General features: G+C 38.4%; 3 protein-coding genes across 6 annotated transcripts in view; 2 read left to right on the top strand and 1 right to left on the bottom strand.

Moving 5' to 3' along the window:
* The window catches only part of ppa1b (inorganic pyrophosphatase 1b), a 5,685-nt gene extending 3,831 nt beyond the window's left edge, over positions 1-1,854 (bottom strand). The window contains exons 1-2 of the mRNA XM_032540800.1: positions 1,683-1,854; positions 641-705 (exon numbers count right to left, since the gene is read on the bottom strand). Of these exons, the coding sequence (XP_032396691.1) occupies positions 641-705; positions 1,683-1,743 (126 nt within the window). The 5' untranslated portion in view covers positions 1,744-1,854. The remainder of the gene's footprint in view (positions 1-640; positions 706-1,682) is intronic.
* The window catches only part of rps24 (ribosomal protein S24), a 22,899-nt gene extending 8,040 nt beyond the window's left edge, over positions 1-14,859 (top strand). The window contains exons 2-9 of one of the 4 annotated variants that reach the window (XM_032540801.1): positions 8,357-8,370; positions 8,720-8,788; positions 9,495-9,560; positions 9,658-9,867; positions 12,909-13,022; positions 13,306-13,308; positions 13,795-13,815; positions 14,775-14,859. In XM_032540801.1, the coding sequence (XP_032396692.1) occupies positions 8,786-8,788; positions 9,495-9,560; positions 9,658-9,867; positions 12,909-13,022; positions 13,306-13,308; positions 13,795-13,800 (402 nt within the window). In that variant the 5' untranslated portion in view covers positions 8,357-8,370; positions 8,720-8,785 and the 3' untranslated portion in view covers positions 13,801-13,815; positions 14,775-14,859. Of the gene's footprint in view, positions 1-8,202; positions 8,371-8,719; positions 8,789-9,494; positions 9,561-9,657; positions 9,868-12,908; positions 13,023-13,305; positions 13,309-13,794; positions 13,816-14,774 lie in introns of those variants that run through there. The other 3 variants (XM_032540804.1, XM_032540802.1, XM_032540803.1) reach the window with 3 other exon arrangements.
* Positions 3,101-7,547, top strand: eif4ebp2 (eukaryotic translation initiation factor 4E binding protein 2). Its single transcript, XM_032540805.1, has 3 exons — positions 3,101-3,423; positions 5,214-5,393; positions 5,608-7,547. The coding sequence occupies exons 1-3, from the start codon at positions 3,291-3,293 to the stop codon at positions 5,634-5,636; spliced, it is 342 nt and encodes a 113-aa protein (XP_032396696.1). The 5' UTR covers positions 3,101-3,290; the 3' UTR covers positions 5,637-7,547.
* Positions 14,860-15,727: the final 868 nt, after the last annotated feature.

Raw genomic sequence — 15,727 nt, 5'->3', positions numbered from 1 at the left:
TTTACTTAGCTGATTGGTTCTTGCCAAAATATGAATTCTAACAATTGTCCAATAGGGCCATTGGCTGTGTATCAACCTGAGCTCAACACAACTGATGGTCCCAACCCCATTAATAAGGCAATAAATTCCACTAATTAACCTTGACAAGGCACACCTGTGAAGTTAAAACCATTTCACGTGACTACCTCTTGAAGCTAATCAAGAGAATGCCAAGAGTGTGCAAAACAGTAATCAGAGCAAAGGGTGGCTACTTTGTATTCTATTTTCTTAGTATTTGTTATTTATTGTGTCTTATATTGTATCTGTTTTATTTTACTGTAAAGTACTTTGGTAGGCCTCGGCCTTGGAAATGTGCTATATAAACAAATATGACATTGACATTGACTTTGAAGAAACTATGATATAAGACATGTTTTCACTTATTTCACACTTTTTTGTTAAGTACATAATTCCGTATGTGTTCATTCATAGTTTCGATGCCTTTAGTAAGAATCTACAATGTAAATAGTCATGAAAATAAAGGAAACGCATTGAATGAGAAGGTGTGTCAAATCTTTTGGCATGTACGACGCCTGTACAACACACACACACACACACACACACACACACACAGGGGTAAAGGTGACAGATGCTACATTACCTTACTCTCATCAGCATATATTGGTATGTCATGAAATGGGGAGATGTACTTTTCTTCAGCATTTTCTGTAAAAGATCAAACACTGTATAAGCATGGCAGACAGAAACAAGCTGCTCCCATTTGTCTCATATCACTGAGTGTCCTACAACAGGAAAATCATGTTGTCATTGTGTCTTGTGGATTTGCCAGAATACATAGGTTTCCATAACTACTTAGTTTCACTTCTGGATCAAGGTGTGCCAATGAGTTACTTGATTAAAAAACAGATTACGGAAAGAGGATTTGTGTTTAGCTGCCTGCCCAGCAAACACACACCCTTTAGGGAACGTTCCCTAAAAGGTTCTCTGAAGGAAGGTAGTACCTTCAGCTAACCTTCCTGGAACCTGTAGAGAACCAGAAATTGTTATGTGGGCTGTTAGGCATAGAGGCTACTGCTTAGAGCTAATATATATATATAAATATATATATAAAACCGACGTTGGGTTGACTACTATGTAATGACCATGACAACCTGAGACTTAACTTTGGGCTGTCTTAAAAAACTTGACAACAAACTATGAGGGAATTTCCATATAAATGGTTAACGAGGATAATCAATACTGTTATGTAAATCTGTGCAAATACAGTGAGCATTTAGTCCAACAGATTAACCACTCCGTCTTGTTATCATATCTACGGTTCGGTTTTATCAACGCGTTGTTGTCAGAGAGGGCGTTGCCCCCCCCATAATTTCAGGGAAGAATAATAATGGTGTAAGGTCAACAATAAGACCTATTGTGACGCCAGCTATATCAGAAAGCGAAGAGACGAAAAGCACAACATGTTAAAGCAACTTTACATGGCTCAGACTCAACAATCACTGATAGAATAAGATAGAGTATAGATAGTTTATTGATATTAGTATGATAAAATGAACTAGCAACAACAAATGAATAAGTGACACGTGGGAGGTTGCAGCTAGCTTGTGGAATTTGTTAAAAATAAATTACATCAAAGTAGCACATTGGCACAACTCTATGATTTGTACTTAGTTTCTACTTACTGAAGAACAAGCGGTAGCTCAGGGAGTTCGGGTTTCCCCTCTCTTCAACTGTGAAGCTCATGTTTAATTGCTGGCTTTGTTGCTGTCTGGCTCTGAGACGGAGGCTGGCGGCGGAAGGAAAGTTCGACTACAGACCGGGTAGGTAGTGTAGAAAGAGAGGGCACGGCGCATGCGCACTTTGCCAATGATACCTTCAGAGGATATCGGAAATATTGGACTTACCAAGGGAAAATACCAAACATGCTAAACTGTGAGTGGAAGTTTGCATGAACAGCAATATCGCTGTTGTAAATGACACACGATGCCAACTGGTATTGGGTTATCAAAGTAACTAAATAGTGTTTATTGGAGGCATTAAATGCTCTGTTGCAGCTGATAAAATGTAGGCCTAGTGAATATATATTTTTTTATTTCTAAATGTGATCAGTGTAGTGCCTCTCCCTGGCCATCATATTTTCCCTTCATAAACCCCATCACTTGATCCTATCTTTGAATAAAATGTTGTATGGAACCACAAATAATTGAAAAACACTCCCATACTCATCATAGCGAAAATTTGGATCCTAATCTTGTATTTGAATTATTCTTATAAATTGTATCCAATATGGACATGATGTCAACCATTACAGTAAGCAGCAACTTCGTAGTTTTAGTTTGGATAAAACGTCAAATAAATGTTCTATATTGAATGCAAACATTCACTCACTTCCTCAGTCACTTTCAAGGTATAACATATATTACGTGTGTGTGTGTGTGTGTGTGTGTGTGTGTGTGTGTGTGTGTGTGTGTGTGTGTGTGTGTGTGTGTGTGTGTGTGTGTGTGTGTGTGTGTGTGTGTGGTTGTGTGTGTCCTAAGTGAGGAGTGCAGTGTGTGACAGTCTGGGGTAATTAAAATAGTCATTCGGAATTCGGTACTTTTTACCTGTGAAGAATGTAGAATGTACTTGAATGTAGCATCGAACCTATAATATATATTAATAATATAAATAATATCAATATAAATGTAGCCTACCATATTATCATATATTTTTGTTATTTTTTGTTATTCTTCTTATTGAATGAGTGAATGCATGTTATCTGTTTGTTTGTTGTTTTAAACCCTAGTTAGGCTCACGCATACAGTGTAATGATGTTTTGATTTGACAGTAGCCTACTCCACAGCACTAACAGCGGCATAACTTGTGCTATCTAACAATTTAAATGTTAGCAAAGGAGAAGAATATTCGGACCTATAAACTACATTTAGATGAAGCCAATTATTCACATTGAGGAGGTACCATGGACAGATTTCTACCAGGCTGCACAATTTCTAATTGAAAAGACACAAAGGGAGAGAGATATGTGTTTCTTTAAGTATGAAAAGTAGGCTGGCACCATAGCTGATGCTCCAGGTCCGCACCGCTGACTTCATATCCGCCCGCAGCTTGTGCTTCCTGCCTTTGCTGAGGGAGGGGACGGTGCTGACGGCTGGGAGGACGAAAGGGGTGATAAGAAAGCTTTTAGGAAGATATACAAGAGTGGGGAACTGCCCGGGTTTCCACCGTCCGTCGGGAAAAAAACACCCTAATTTGCTGTAGCTGCTGAATTTGTCACCGAATCGGCGCAGAAAATGTCGACCAGTCGTCAGTTTAGCGAGAGCAGGGCCATCCCGACCAGGACGGTGTTGATCAACGACACAACGCAGCTACCTCATGACTATTGTACCACCCCTGGAGGCACTTTATTCTCTACCACTCCTGGAGGTAAGGGGTTACCCCGTCTACTAATCTCTATTAGTAAGAAAATGGAGGGTAATTATTATTTTGTCGTGTTTGTACTCTTACCAAACCTGTTACAGCCCAGCTCACCGTGGCCTATACAGGCTTCTGGCAGCCTTGTCATTCTGATCAAAACAAAAACAAGGCTTAGCCCCGCCCCTGTCCTTTCTTGCGGCTGTGTGATTGGCTAGTTTGCTGCGCAGAGTTCTGATGAATGCATTGCTACTGTATTGCAGATTTATTTAAAGAAGGTGGAAATGTTTTATCTGCCACACATGGTAAACATAACTGTGATTACCAACAGCTTTAAGCAAATAGCCTACTGTACATGAGCTATGTATAGCCAGATTTCAATGTATGCTTAATATACTGCACTAAGTGCAACTTGCACAATATTTACGTACAATATTTGTTATCTACAGCTTTATCAATAAAAGTTAAACAGTTGTACATTTTTATCCCCAACTTGTATACATTTTAAATTATTTGTTCCTGTATTGGATCCTGTTATTTCATGTATATTCTGTATGTGTGCTGTGTGTCTGATTTTGCTGCTGCATCCATCTATCTATCTATCTATCTATCTATCTATCTATCTATGTTTCAGTTCAATGTAGCCCTTTCCCACAAGGAAGTACAATAAATCTAGAATACTGCACCCATATCACTTCATGACTGTGATGTGCTATCTCGACATGTTTCTGACTTGCATTATAGGTGTACAAACACTGCATAATTTGTTATTCTTTCTGTCAAGGTTTTTTATGTTATTTCCATTATCAATTAATTTTTTAGCCTATTTAACTTCAAAACAAATATTGAAATGGCTATCACAGTCCAGGGCAAGTCCAGTCAAATGTTTTTTAAATGATCAAATACTTTAAACTGAGAAAAGTATGGAACCAAAAAACTACTAATTTCTATTAACATGTTTGCCTAGATATTTTCTGTAAATAAACTAATTAATTAATTGACTGATCATTTAAAATTTAGTTCAAATACATTTTGTTTGAGACTTTTGTGTAGTTAAGTATCGTTTAAACTGGGAGCATAGAGCCATTGCACGGTGGCACACATAACCAGAGAAAAGAAATATGAAGTGAAACTAGAGTTAAACAGCCTTTGGTCACACTAGACATTTTGACCTGTCAAACACAGGTTGTTGCTGATAAACATAAATTGCTGCATTGCAATGCAATAATTGCTGGAACTGAGCCATCATTATCATTCCACCTGTGCTTTTCTACCATGCCAGCATCATCAGTGAATCAGATTAATTTGGAAACGATAGATAAACCAGTGTGCTGTGAAGTGATGCCATAAATGCATTCAAGAGCAAGGTAACCAGATTTATTCAGAAAGCAAACAACAGACAGTACAAGATAGATCGATTTATGACTCTTGTGAAGCAAACTTGTCAGTCAAATCAAACCATGAGGAAGATTATCTTGCTCTCACAATAGTGGGAGAACCTTGTCTTGTGTCTATAAACTTGGAAAGTTTGAGCATTGTTTAACTTTTGAAACTGAATCCATTGATAAACATGCAAAATGAAACACGCAACTGAACAGATTTAATCACATGCTGAAAGTGGCAGGGGTATACATGTTTTACTAAAGTCTAAAGGTGGATGCTTTTAGACAAGGTGGCTTTAATCTGAGCTCTCTGAATAAAGGCCAGCCATCTGACTCACAGCACCTTTTAATAGCACCCGCATTATATACTTCCTCAGATAAAGCACGGGTAACTGAAACTTGATATGTGTCCTGTTGCAGGAACCCGGATCATCTATGACCGCAAGTTCCTGCTTGACAGGCGTAATTCTCCTATTGCCCAGACTCCCCCAGCTCACCTGCCTGTCATCCCTGGAGTGACAAGCCAAAATGTCCTGAGAGAGAACAAGAAGAATGAAGCCAACAACCACATCAACAAACATGGTGGCAAGCCCATAACCGGTAAGAGTTACTACTGTATGTGGATTGAGAAACCAACTTACCAATGAAGTGTTTTGTTGGTACAGTCACCAGTCCGTCTCATCTCATACGTGACAAAAACACTCTCTGCTGTTGTCCTGTAATTATTCCACCTAATAAACACCATGATAATAAAACAACCCAGCATATTCCAAAAGATTCTCAACACCTTGTTGCCTGTGTTTTTGTTTTCCAGATGATGCTCAGTTTGAAATGGACATCTAACAGAATGGAACAACACCAGCAAAAGCAAATGACCTGGCATCACACGTGCCAGTGGCTTGGCTTGTAGAAACCAATGTTGTGAGCCCTCATGACAGCCATCTTCTTTAGCTCTCTGTCTTGCTGCTGGATGTAATGTGTGTAAACCATGGGGATTCAGTGTATCATACATACAGGTACAGTGTGGCCAACTCTGGAAACTGTTTATTTGTATAGATATTCCATGGTTACCAGTTGCTGTACAAACATTGAGGGAGCGGGTCTGAATATTATGTGCTCACATTGTCCAATTAGTAGACTGCAGTGCTCATCCTCCAGTGTTCTGTGAGTCCGGATCTTTAACAGAGCACTCTGAAACTGACAATATTCCAAGTTCATTAGGGGAGGAAGTGGTAATTATTTAGTACTGGCCTTAGAATCAGTCAAAAGCTTTGATATTCATCACAGTCTTTGGTTTTGAAGACTCTTGTAAGCATGCTATTTTAAGTGATTTTTATTTCTTTTTGGTTTTTGGAACTACTTGAAAAGCTCCACAATCTATCGTTTTTTTTTGGTCTGTTCAGTTTTCTGTGACGGTATGCAAAGGGACGCTGTATTGTCCTTTTTTATTTTGCAATTAGGTGAAGATTTCATGGCATTCCAAGACTTAAGTTTCCATTTCCATCTTTAAAAAAAAAAAAAAAAACGATTTTTAGGCCATGATTTAATTGTTTTGTAAACATTAAATGATTGTATTTCCCACTATCACGTAAAGCTAATTATGAATCTGACAATTGAAAACAAGCTTTTCATTCAGAATTAAATTTCAGTACATTATAACAATATCAAGCCACACTAGTCATCACTATCGTGACCTTGCTATACATGTTATTTACACATTTCCTGCTGAGGAAAAATACATTTTTTTTCTCCAGAGTTAATCTCACTTTGATCTAACTGGTTTGTTTTGTTGGCAAGAGATTTGGGTTTATAATTTGATAAATCTAAGAAGGGAGATAGTACTTGGCAACATTTGTTTTTTAAATACCTGGACCAGATAGACAGGTTAATGTGGAAATGGTTAATATCCCAATGGTCATTTTTGGGTGAAATACAAGATGATTTTTGAAAAACTTCAAATTACCCAAATGTTTTATATGCATTAAATTTTTTAGTACAATTCCTTAGTAATGAGGGTATTTATTTGGGTATCAGGACTGTCAAGTGTTTGGAAGTGTCAAGAACCACAGAAGAAGAATTGTTTGCTTCAGGATTGATAGATGCTGTCCCTTAATCTACAAATCCCTGTGTCCTTAATCCATTACTTTTATTCTTTTCATGGTTCATGTCTCTCCATGCCTTATTTTAAATCAAATGCAGTAACTACAACTAGGTTCCTAGTCATCAATTTGTACTTTCCAACAGATGTTTATTTTTTCACTGTAACTAACATTAGGAAATGTTGTACTTGGCAATTGAGCAAAACAAATACTTTTTATGTTTTTTAATATTACTTTCCTTCAAGCAGCTGTAAAGCTTGAAAGTGTGATGCCGCACATTTCATTTTGGGATTCTGAAGTTCAGATGGCGATGTGATTAAAAGAATGCCTCGTGCTCATTTAGTCCCTATATGATTTATCTGTTTTTTTTACACCCCGCTCATAGTCCTGTCTGCTAATCTGTCCAAGTAGCAGCTCTTAATTTAATCACCATGACGTTTCCATTTTTCATTCAAAATTAATTCACACCACAAGTTTGTTTCTCTGTATGACTGGAACCACTGAATGGCTGAAATGATGTCTATCAAAGGTTTTCTTTTTGTTCATTTTGGTTTTATCATTAATTCTGGCCGTGTTTGGTGACAAGTACATGGAGGGGTTGTTGAAACACAATTTGCATTGCACATTTTTGGCAATAAAGGTTTCTAATACTGCATCATAATTCACACTGCAGATGTATTTCAAACAGTTTGGTTTGACAATGAGGGCTTAACATTGTGTGTTGAAAAAGATTTGAAACAGACTTACTGTAACTTTCTGTTCTTATTTTAAGTACCTTATTTTAAATGAAACTCCAATGCCAGTGGACACTGTTGCTGCAAGATCAATAAAGTTCTGTAACAACAAAAATGCTGTTTTAATGATCTCTTTTGTGTGGTTGTAGCTATTTTTAATGTGACAATAAACATTGATGGAATCATTTAACATGATTAATAAGGGACATTATTCTTATTGCGATTCAATAAGGAGCAGGCATCTTTTGTGTATGTTTTTACCACAATTTTTCTCAGTTTGTTGTGTTAGTAACACTGATTCATGCTGGGTATACATGAACCTACAGTCACCCATTAATATTCCACACTTCATGTTGTGCTAAACAAGCTCTTATTCATGCATCCAAGCCTTTTTTTGTCATTTTATTAATGGCACAATTTAAGGGAATTTACATCATACGTACAACATCAAGTTTCTTTTGGAGGAGGCCTGTGTCAGTATTTAGTTTTGAGTCATTATGAAGGCTAGGCTACTAACTACATTTTAACATGTATTGTGTTTACATGGAGTATATTCAAATTAACACAAACATCTAGGGCCAGTGTCAATCGAGGATAGCACTACTGGTTTGTTTCTGGGTGCTCGGACAAATTAAGAAGCTGCCATGTATAGTCTGGTGTGCGCAATGTGCTTCATTATGGTTACAGGGTACATTGAAGGTGTACACAGGGTGGAGATGCGAGGTAGTAGGGGTCCTACAACAGGTATGTATGCATGTAACAGACGTGACATGTCCACTAAATTATGTTGTCCATTTTAATAACTACAATGTGCTTCTTGCGGTTATTGGTTACCTTAACAATTAATATCCTGCTGTGGTTATTGACGTCTTGCTGGCTCATCTTCTTAACTAAAAAAGCCGGGAAAAAAGCCTCAGTCTTTGCCTAAATATGCTAAAATTATATTTCTTTGTCACATTTTAAATACTTTATCATGTACTAACTCTATATTAAGTTTACGGAAAAAAAACTCAACAATTTCGCCGAGTTCCTAAATTTTGTTTACGTTTTTACATCAGGCAACACAAGTACGTGCTCACTCAATTTTTTGCAGGCATTAATCCGGTCGCCTGCTGGTCCTTCCTCCTTTTCTACGTCCCTGAGCGAGGCTGGCGTCAAGATGGTGAGTCTTGCAGTAAAATATCAAGTAAAATCTGTCGTTCATCGAAGCCATCGGTCCACCAGTACACATTTTGTGCCCATAAAATGGTCGTTTAAGTGTGCGCTATAATATAATTACAATATTGATGTGGTCTGATATTATATTGAAAGTGATTTCAGCCACCATCTAAATGCTAACCTAACTGATGTCTTTCCGAACGTTGTATACACTGTATTTACTTTCTTTGGGATGACTTGTGTAGTTTCCACTCACCTTTTTGTTCACTACAGAATCTGTTGAACCTACACAGTTGCTGCAATACACACTGGAGTATTTAGACGTAAATTAGTAATCAATAATGAAACGAGAAGTCCTAGCTTCCTTCGGCTAACGTTAGCATACACAATACTGATAGCGATGGCTAGGCCCTCATGCTACGTGAACAGGAATAATAAACTACTGTAGCTAGTACTATACGGCGTTATCAACTGGTACTTAAAACCAGGCTGCATTGAGTCCGTGGAAGCATTTAAGTTATCTGGAAAGTAACCTGTTCTGCCAGTAGAATGAAGCTAAAGATAATGTGACAGCGTGTAGCTGGCTAACTATTGAGGGAAGCTGCAACGAAAGGCTGGAGTCTGTTTTTAGTGTTGAAGGTTTATAATCAAGTAGTCGTTGAAAAAATGTGCGGTAATAAGCGTCATCTTCTACTTTCTCCTACCTTCAGAATGACACAGTAACAGTCAGGACCCGCAAGTTCATGACGAACCGGCTGCTTCAGAGGAAGCAAATGGTAAGCGTTAAAACCTCTCTACAATGTCCATTGTGTGGATGCCTTCACAAGCTGAGTTTTATTCATACATTCCTGTATTCACTGCCTTTTTCCATAGGTTGTCGATGTCCTGCATCCTGGCAAGGCCACAGTCCCCAAGACTGAAATCAGGGAGAAACTTGCCAAGATGTACAAGACCACACCTGATGTTGTGTTCGTATTTGGCTTCAGGACTCAGTTCGGTGGCGGCAAAACAACAGGCTTTGCCATGGTGTACGACTCCCTAGACTACGCCAAGAAGAATGAGCCCAAACACAGACTGGCCCGAGTGAGTTTTAAACCATTGTCTACATGAATAATTTAGCTTTTTTTCCAGAGACAATGGTATTTATTATCAGGAGGCATTCCTTTTTGCCCATCTAACAAATTGTGCAACAGCACTTTTTCTTTTCCGGACCTCAAATGCAGTTCTTTGGAAACTATTCTTTACTTGACGGCCTTTGCTTATATTACAGCAGCTCTGATCTTCTCTGAGTTGTCACTAAATATACCCTTTTTGCATGTGCGTCATGTGAAGTAATTAGCAAAGCAGCACATAACAGTTTAATTATGTTGGATGACGGGTGCAATTGAAAGGTATGAAAAGTTATGCCATGCAATGACAGTAGAATAGATTATCCATAACATCTATCAGACACTGTCGGTGGGTAATGTTGAAACAGTGCATTCATTTGGAGGCAGTTTAATGTAAGCATATGCACATTTTGAAAAACTTATCAGCCAAGGCCCAATGTAGTCCATGTGTTTATTCAGTTTTTTAAAGCACATCATTAAGTGCTTGTCATTAGGGTGGCACAATATTGTTTCAGCATGAACACTGCTGTTGTGCACCTGCGCATTGGTAACATCAAAAGATGTGAAATGTCAAGTAAATGAACTAGGAACACATCACGCTGCAATTTTTTTGCTGCTTCATACAAAAAGTAAACTAGCACAGTTTTAATTTTCCATGACTTATCCAGTGTTTCCCATTATTACTTACTGTCTGGGTAGGCCTGCCTCAGTTTCTTAATGTCCCTTGTTTGTCTTGTTTAGGGATTTGACGGTAACTGTAATACCGGCGGTGACGTGACACTCCCCCCCCCCCCCCCCCCCCTTTTTAAATTTTATTTTTTGCTGGTGAAAGTGACAATAGAACAGATGTGTGATATGAATAATTGTTTAGTTATTCTCATTGACTGTCTTTTGTCCTGTAGGCTTTTTAAGAGGTTATGGAGAAATAAAACTTAAGTTACTCGTCACTTCAGCTTTGCACAAGATGAGCCCATTACATATATTGGGGATTTGCCTCTTTGCACAGGAAACATTTATTATATTACACAGTAGAGAAGTCAAGACATTTCTCCATTCTCAGCTGAGGTGGGCACATTACAGTCAGTGCTGCAGTGTTTTACCATTTCACTTAAGCGTAGCAGCTAGCGAAGTTTTCTTCTGCTTAATCTCGAAAAACGGCACTGTTCAATTTCAGCCTGCATACACGTTTTATTATCCTGAAACAGCTGCTTCTATTGGTAGAGAGAGCAACAAGTTAGCAGGCTGCTGAGTCGCCCTCTATGCTTAGCTCAGCTGCTAGACCCCTGTGGTGCGAAGCATCTGCCTCTTGGCGTTATTGGCAAACTATTTTTATTTTATTTTTCTTATCTTAAACCTAATTGACAGTGGAGCTTTCTGGACTGTCTGGAACAGATCAACAGAGAGGAGAGAAAGCAGCACTGCCGTAGATGACAGCAAAACACAGTAAAGACTCTCACATTTTGCTCAAATGGAAACACCGTTCTGCAACATATGTTGCAACATTTAAGACTAAGCCTAATTTTATATGGGATTAACACCCTTCGCATTACCGGCTGTTTTGACTACAGGTAAAGTCACTGTCTTGAGGAGCTCAAGCTTTTTATGTTGTTTTCTCTTAACTCACTTTGCATCATCCTTGCTATCTTTTTCTCACCTTTGCTTATCATCACAGCTGCTGCACGTGCTCTCCTTGCACAACCACACGGGCACTGTCGTGACTCATTTAAGGCACCCTGTCGTCCTTGGTCTAACTTATGTTGCCCTCGTAACGGGGATTCAGTTAACTGCCATATCATGGTGATGCATTGCTTCTTGACAGCTTTAAGAAAAGATCTATACCGTCACAGCCCTAGTCTTGTTACTGTAGCCAAAGAGTCTTTTTCCAAGAGATTTTGTCTTTAACTAAAATTAAAGTCTTAATTGCTAAGGCCATAGTTTTTTTTTTTTTTAATGTAATTAACATAAGAACTTTTTATTACCAGTCATTTGCTGTTCAACGACCAAAGAAACCCTAGATGACAGAATGTTATTTTACAACATTGAACGCAAAACAAGCTTACAGAACTGGAAAAAAAATGCAACACCAGTCTCATCTCTGTTTACAGCGGCAGTGGCCGCGCTGTCTGAAGCGCCGGGTATACTCGAGTGAGACACCGTGCGTGGGCCTCCGTAGATGACGCATGCCACGAGCAAGCACCGAGAAGTTTATGCTTACTGCATTGTTTGTACTCCAGAGGGAGTAAAAACAAAATAATCTTTGAATAAGGAAGAAGTAGTAACGAAGCAGAAGTTAAGCAAAGCAGGCTGCCTGGCAACAGAAGTAAACACATCCATGATAAACCCTGACGTATTGCAAAACATTACAATTATCTACTCTAATCATTGAGTGTTTTTCTCCTAATCAAAATGACTGTCTGCCAGTAACACTCTTAAGAACACTCTTTCCATGAAGCTGTTTAATTTTAGCTTTGGTTAAATGATCTTGTTTTTCCACATTTCCCCCCAAAATGTTTCTTTTCTCAATCTGGTGTCTCTCTCTGACCACATATCCAACGGTTTGACTCCCTGTGGTCTGTACATGAAGAATCACACAGATGTTTGTAGAGGCCAACCTGTGTTTCCCAGCCAACCATGTTGAACTGAAAATGCAGCATTCGCGTAGTTACCTGCTGTGTAATGTTAACTAGCGTCACACTCTGGGCTGTTTACAAATTGCATTGCGATTCATTTTTATCTCAACAGGTTGTAATCTTTACACATTTAAGTAGTATTTCTTATTGCATCCCTGTGAAATCAAATTTTTTTGATATTTAATCGTCCAACCCTGTCATCTAATCCTATGTCGTCCAACCCTACAATGTTGCTATGAATGCTGGGAAGACCACCAATATGACTTATGGGTTGGCAATATTGACAATGATATACTCATTGTAGAAGCATTAACAACAGTAGGTTATGATTGGGAGTGTTGAGTATAATGTAATAAAAATGAAACTCCTTGTTTGTGTTCCTCAGCATGGTCTCTATGAGAAAAAGAAGACCTCCAGGAAACAGCGTAAGGAACGCAAGAACAGAATGAAGAAAGTACGAGGCATCAAGAAGGCCAGTGTGGGTGCTGCTGGCAAAAAGGTATTGTGACCATTAACTGAACGGATGTTGTCTCTTGGCTCGTTTCAAAAATTGTAAAAAAAAGTGTTTCTGTGATAGTATGCAACAGGGAAATATAATTCTTTCCTTATCTAAGTAAAGAACAGGATTGAATAGGACAGCTTCATTTACTTCAGTGCACTTGATTCTTTCTTGACACCTCTTCCTACCCTGCTAATCTTTTTTTTTTTTTCACTCCATGACTTTGTTTTAATTTCCTTTTGTCATTTTTCCAATCGTATCATATGTTCTTCTGGAACTGTAGAAGGTAAATGTGGTGCATAAATAGTCTAACTGCAGGGTGCAGATAATCCAAGATTATAAAAAGATACATAGCTGACTTCTACCTTTTTAAACCCTCACCTACATAATCTGCTAAAACTGTGCTAATGTGTTAAAACTCCTGTAGTAGTTCTTGTTACAATGAAACCCTGCATACCCCTGTACCCTCTATGGCACCATCATTGGCCCTAAAGCCACCTAGAATAGAGCTCTGAATTGCAAAACCCAGGTGGACTGTGTTTAATAACATAAAGCTACAGCACAACTGGCTTGTAAAATAGTGACACTGTCCAGACATGTCTACCAGAGTTTTCATTAGCTTAGTTGTAAATCTGGTACATGACCTGTGGAGTACAGCCAATACAAATCCATTCAGAGAGATTTTCTTTTCCATGCTTCAATTTTCAACATATTAACATTATTTTGTTCCATCTTTGTTCTTGATTTTGCTTCCAATGGATTTCATTTGCAGAAATGAAGTGTCAGTGTGCAGGTATAGAACTAGAACAAGCATGGTGTGCCATGGTGTTGCACATCAAAAGCTGATAGACTTGAGCTGTGCATGTCACACCTTACTCTCCCTCTGCAGTTTTTCCTTCAGTGTCCCCCCCCCTCCTTCCTAGCCTGGAAATCCAGATCCAAATCAAAAAGATTAAGGGTCTGGCATTGAATAATGAAGTTGCCCATCTCAAGGGGCAGCCCCAAGTGTTTTGCATTTGAAAATCTCACTGCAACAATTGGGTAACACTATGACCAATCAGAACAACACACAGGGTGACGTGTCCAGAGCCCCATACACTTAAATACCAGCAGTGCTGACTGGTAGATGAAACTGTCGTCATCTGTTTAGCTCGCCTCTGGCCCGCCTATATCAGATACACCGATGTAATCGTGCAGCTCGGCTACAAGGACATAGTTCATGAGCAGCATTACTCGATGCCAGAGTGATTTGTTAAAATAAATTTAAATGGTTCTTGCGAGAACTCTGGATTTCCAGGGTACCCCTTACTGTTTTTTAACTCCCTGCTAATAGGTTTTCCCTGTACCACTGTCTTCTATAATACATATCCATTAGGCTTTTCCCACTCTGCCTTCCATTTAAGCAGGCACAATTACTTTTATGATGCTTCCGATCTCTAATAAAAGCACAACTTGAGTGTAGCATGTGGATCATAGTTTTTGTATTGTGTTGAGTCGGGGGGGGGGGTTGAACTAAAAGCCTGCCAATGTGTGATTTTCTCATTGAAATGTTTCCTGAAAGTCTTACTCAAGTCGTTGCAATGTTGTTATAAAGCTGCAAACTTTGATGTTGGGGTTGAAACATTGTCTCTTAAAATATTGACTTTTTTAATTTGCACTCTCTAACTTTAAATTACTCACATAAAGGAATTTTATTTTTTGGTTGTAGAAATTAAATTTCCTTGTATTAATTTTGCTGTTATCTCCCTACAGTGAGCCTGGACAGTCAGGGTTGGGACTCCGTGCTCAAGATGTTCTTGTATATTGTCATCAAATAAACTTTGGAAAAAAAACTCAATCTTTGCTTTTTGGATATATTCATTTGAACAATATTTATTTTTTTAATGCATGTATTTTAAATTCAGCTCATATCTTTATAAACTCATGGCTCTAGGATAAGTTGGTAGGTGTTAGGGTGTCTGTAATAGTCAGAATTCCTATTTTGAGTTCATGACAGACAGTTGGCAGCTTTGTGACTTCCAGTGGTTTTGCGGTGACATTACTTCAAAGCAGCCAAATAACTGATCTTGGTTCCAAACATTTATTTTACCTGGGCTTGGTAATGTCAAATGTAATTACTAGCTGGGGTTTTAAAAAGAGCTTGTAATTGCATTTACTCAATTGTTACATTTTCCTCAAAATATGACTTTCAGGTGCATTTTTCTGTTTTGTACGTTGATAATGAAAACATTTACTTATTGGTAGCTCTTTGGCACCAGGAAAATGTATTAACAAGTGCAGTAATAGATAGCATTTGTTTGATTTAGCTGTAGTAACCCAAATGGCCACATGAGGACTCCCTTCACTGAAGAAAATGTCAAACTAGCTAGACACTCTAAAGCCATTACTAAAAGTATAACCTGCTGGATGAAGTATTCATCAGGATCGTGGAGGCAAAGCCCCTGATGGCTACATTGTGCTATTGCACAGTTACGCTGCTCTGTGTGTGGACTTAAACCTTTTTCTGTTTATAAACACCATTTGGAACAGAATAGATCCCTCTTTACAGAATGACCTTTTCAGATAATTTGCATAGAAATACCCTGGGAGAGTGTGTAAATGAAGTGATTAAAATGCCAGGGAATGGTCTGTCTTCAGGGTAACCCACGCACCTTTCTCCCAATGTCTTCCATTCTTTTATGGATATCAGCATTTTTCCATGTTGG

This window comes from Etheostoma spectabile, chromosome 17, assembly GCF_008692095.1.
Source record: "Etheostoma spectabile isolate EspeVRDwgs_2016 chromosome 17, UIUC_Espe_1.0, whole genome shotgun sequence".
Classification (NCBI taxonomy): domain Eukaryota; kingdom Metazoa; phylum Chordata; class Actinopteri; order Perciformes; family Percidae; genus Etheostoma; species Etheostoma spectabile.
Note: the sequence above shows the minus strand (reverse complement) of the source record. Positions and strands in the feature narration are given on the sequence as shown.

Bases quoted from the DNA above. Each gene is read 5' to 3' on its own strand.
- eif4ebp2 (XM_032540805.1), top strand. From the start codon at position 3,291: ATGTCGACCAGTCGTCAGTTTAGCGAGAGCAGGGCCATCCCGACCAGG. The intron at 3,424-5,213 runs GTAAGGGGTTAC...GTCCTGTTGCAG, and splicing joins ATTCTCTACCACTCCTGGAG to GAACCCGGATCATCTATGAC. The intron at 5,394-5,607 runs GTAAGAGTTACT...TTTGTTTTCCAG, and splicing joins TGGTGGCAAGCCCATAACCG to ATGATGCTCAGTTTGAAATG.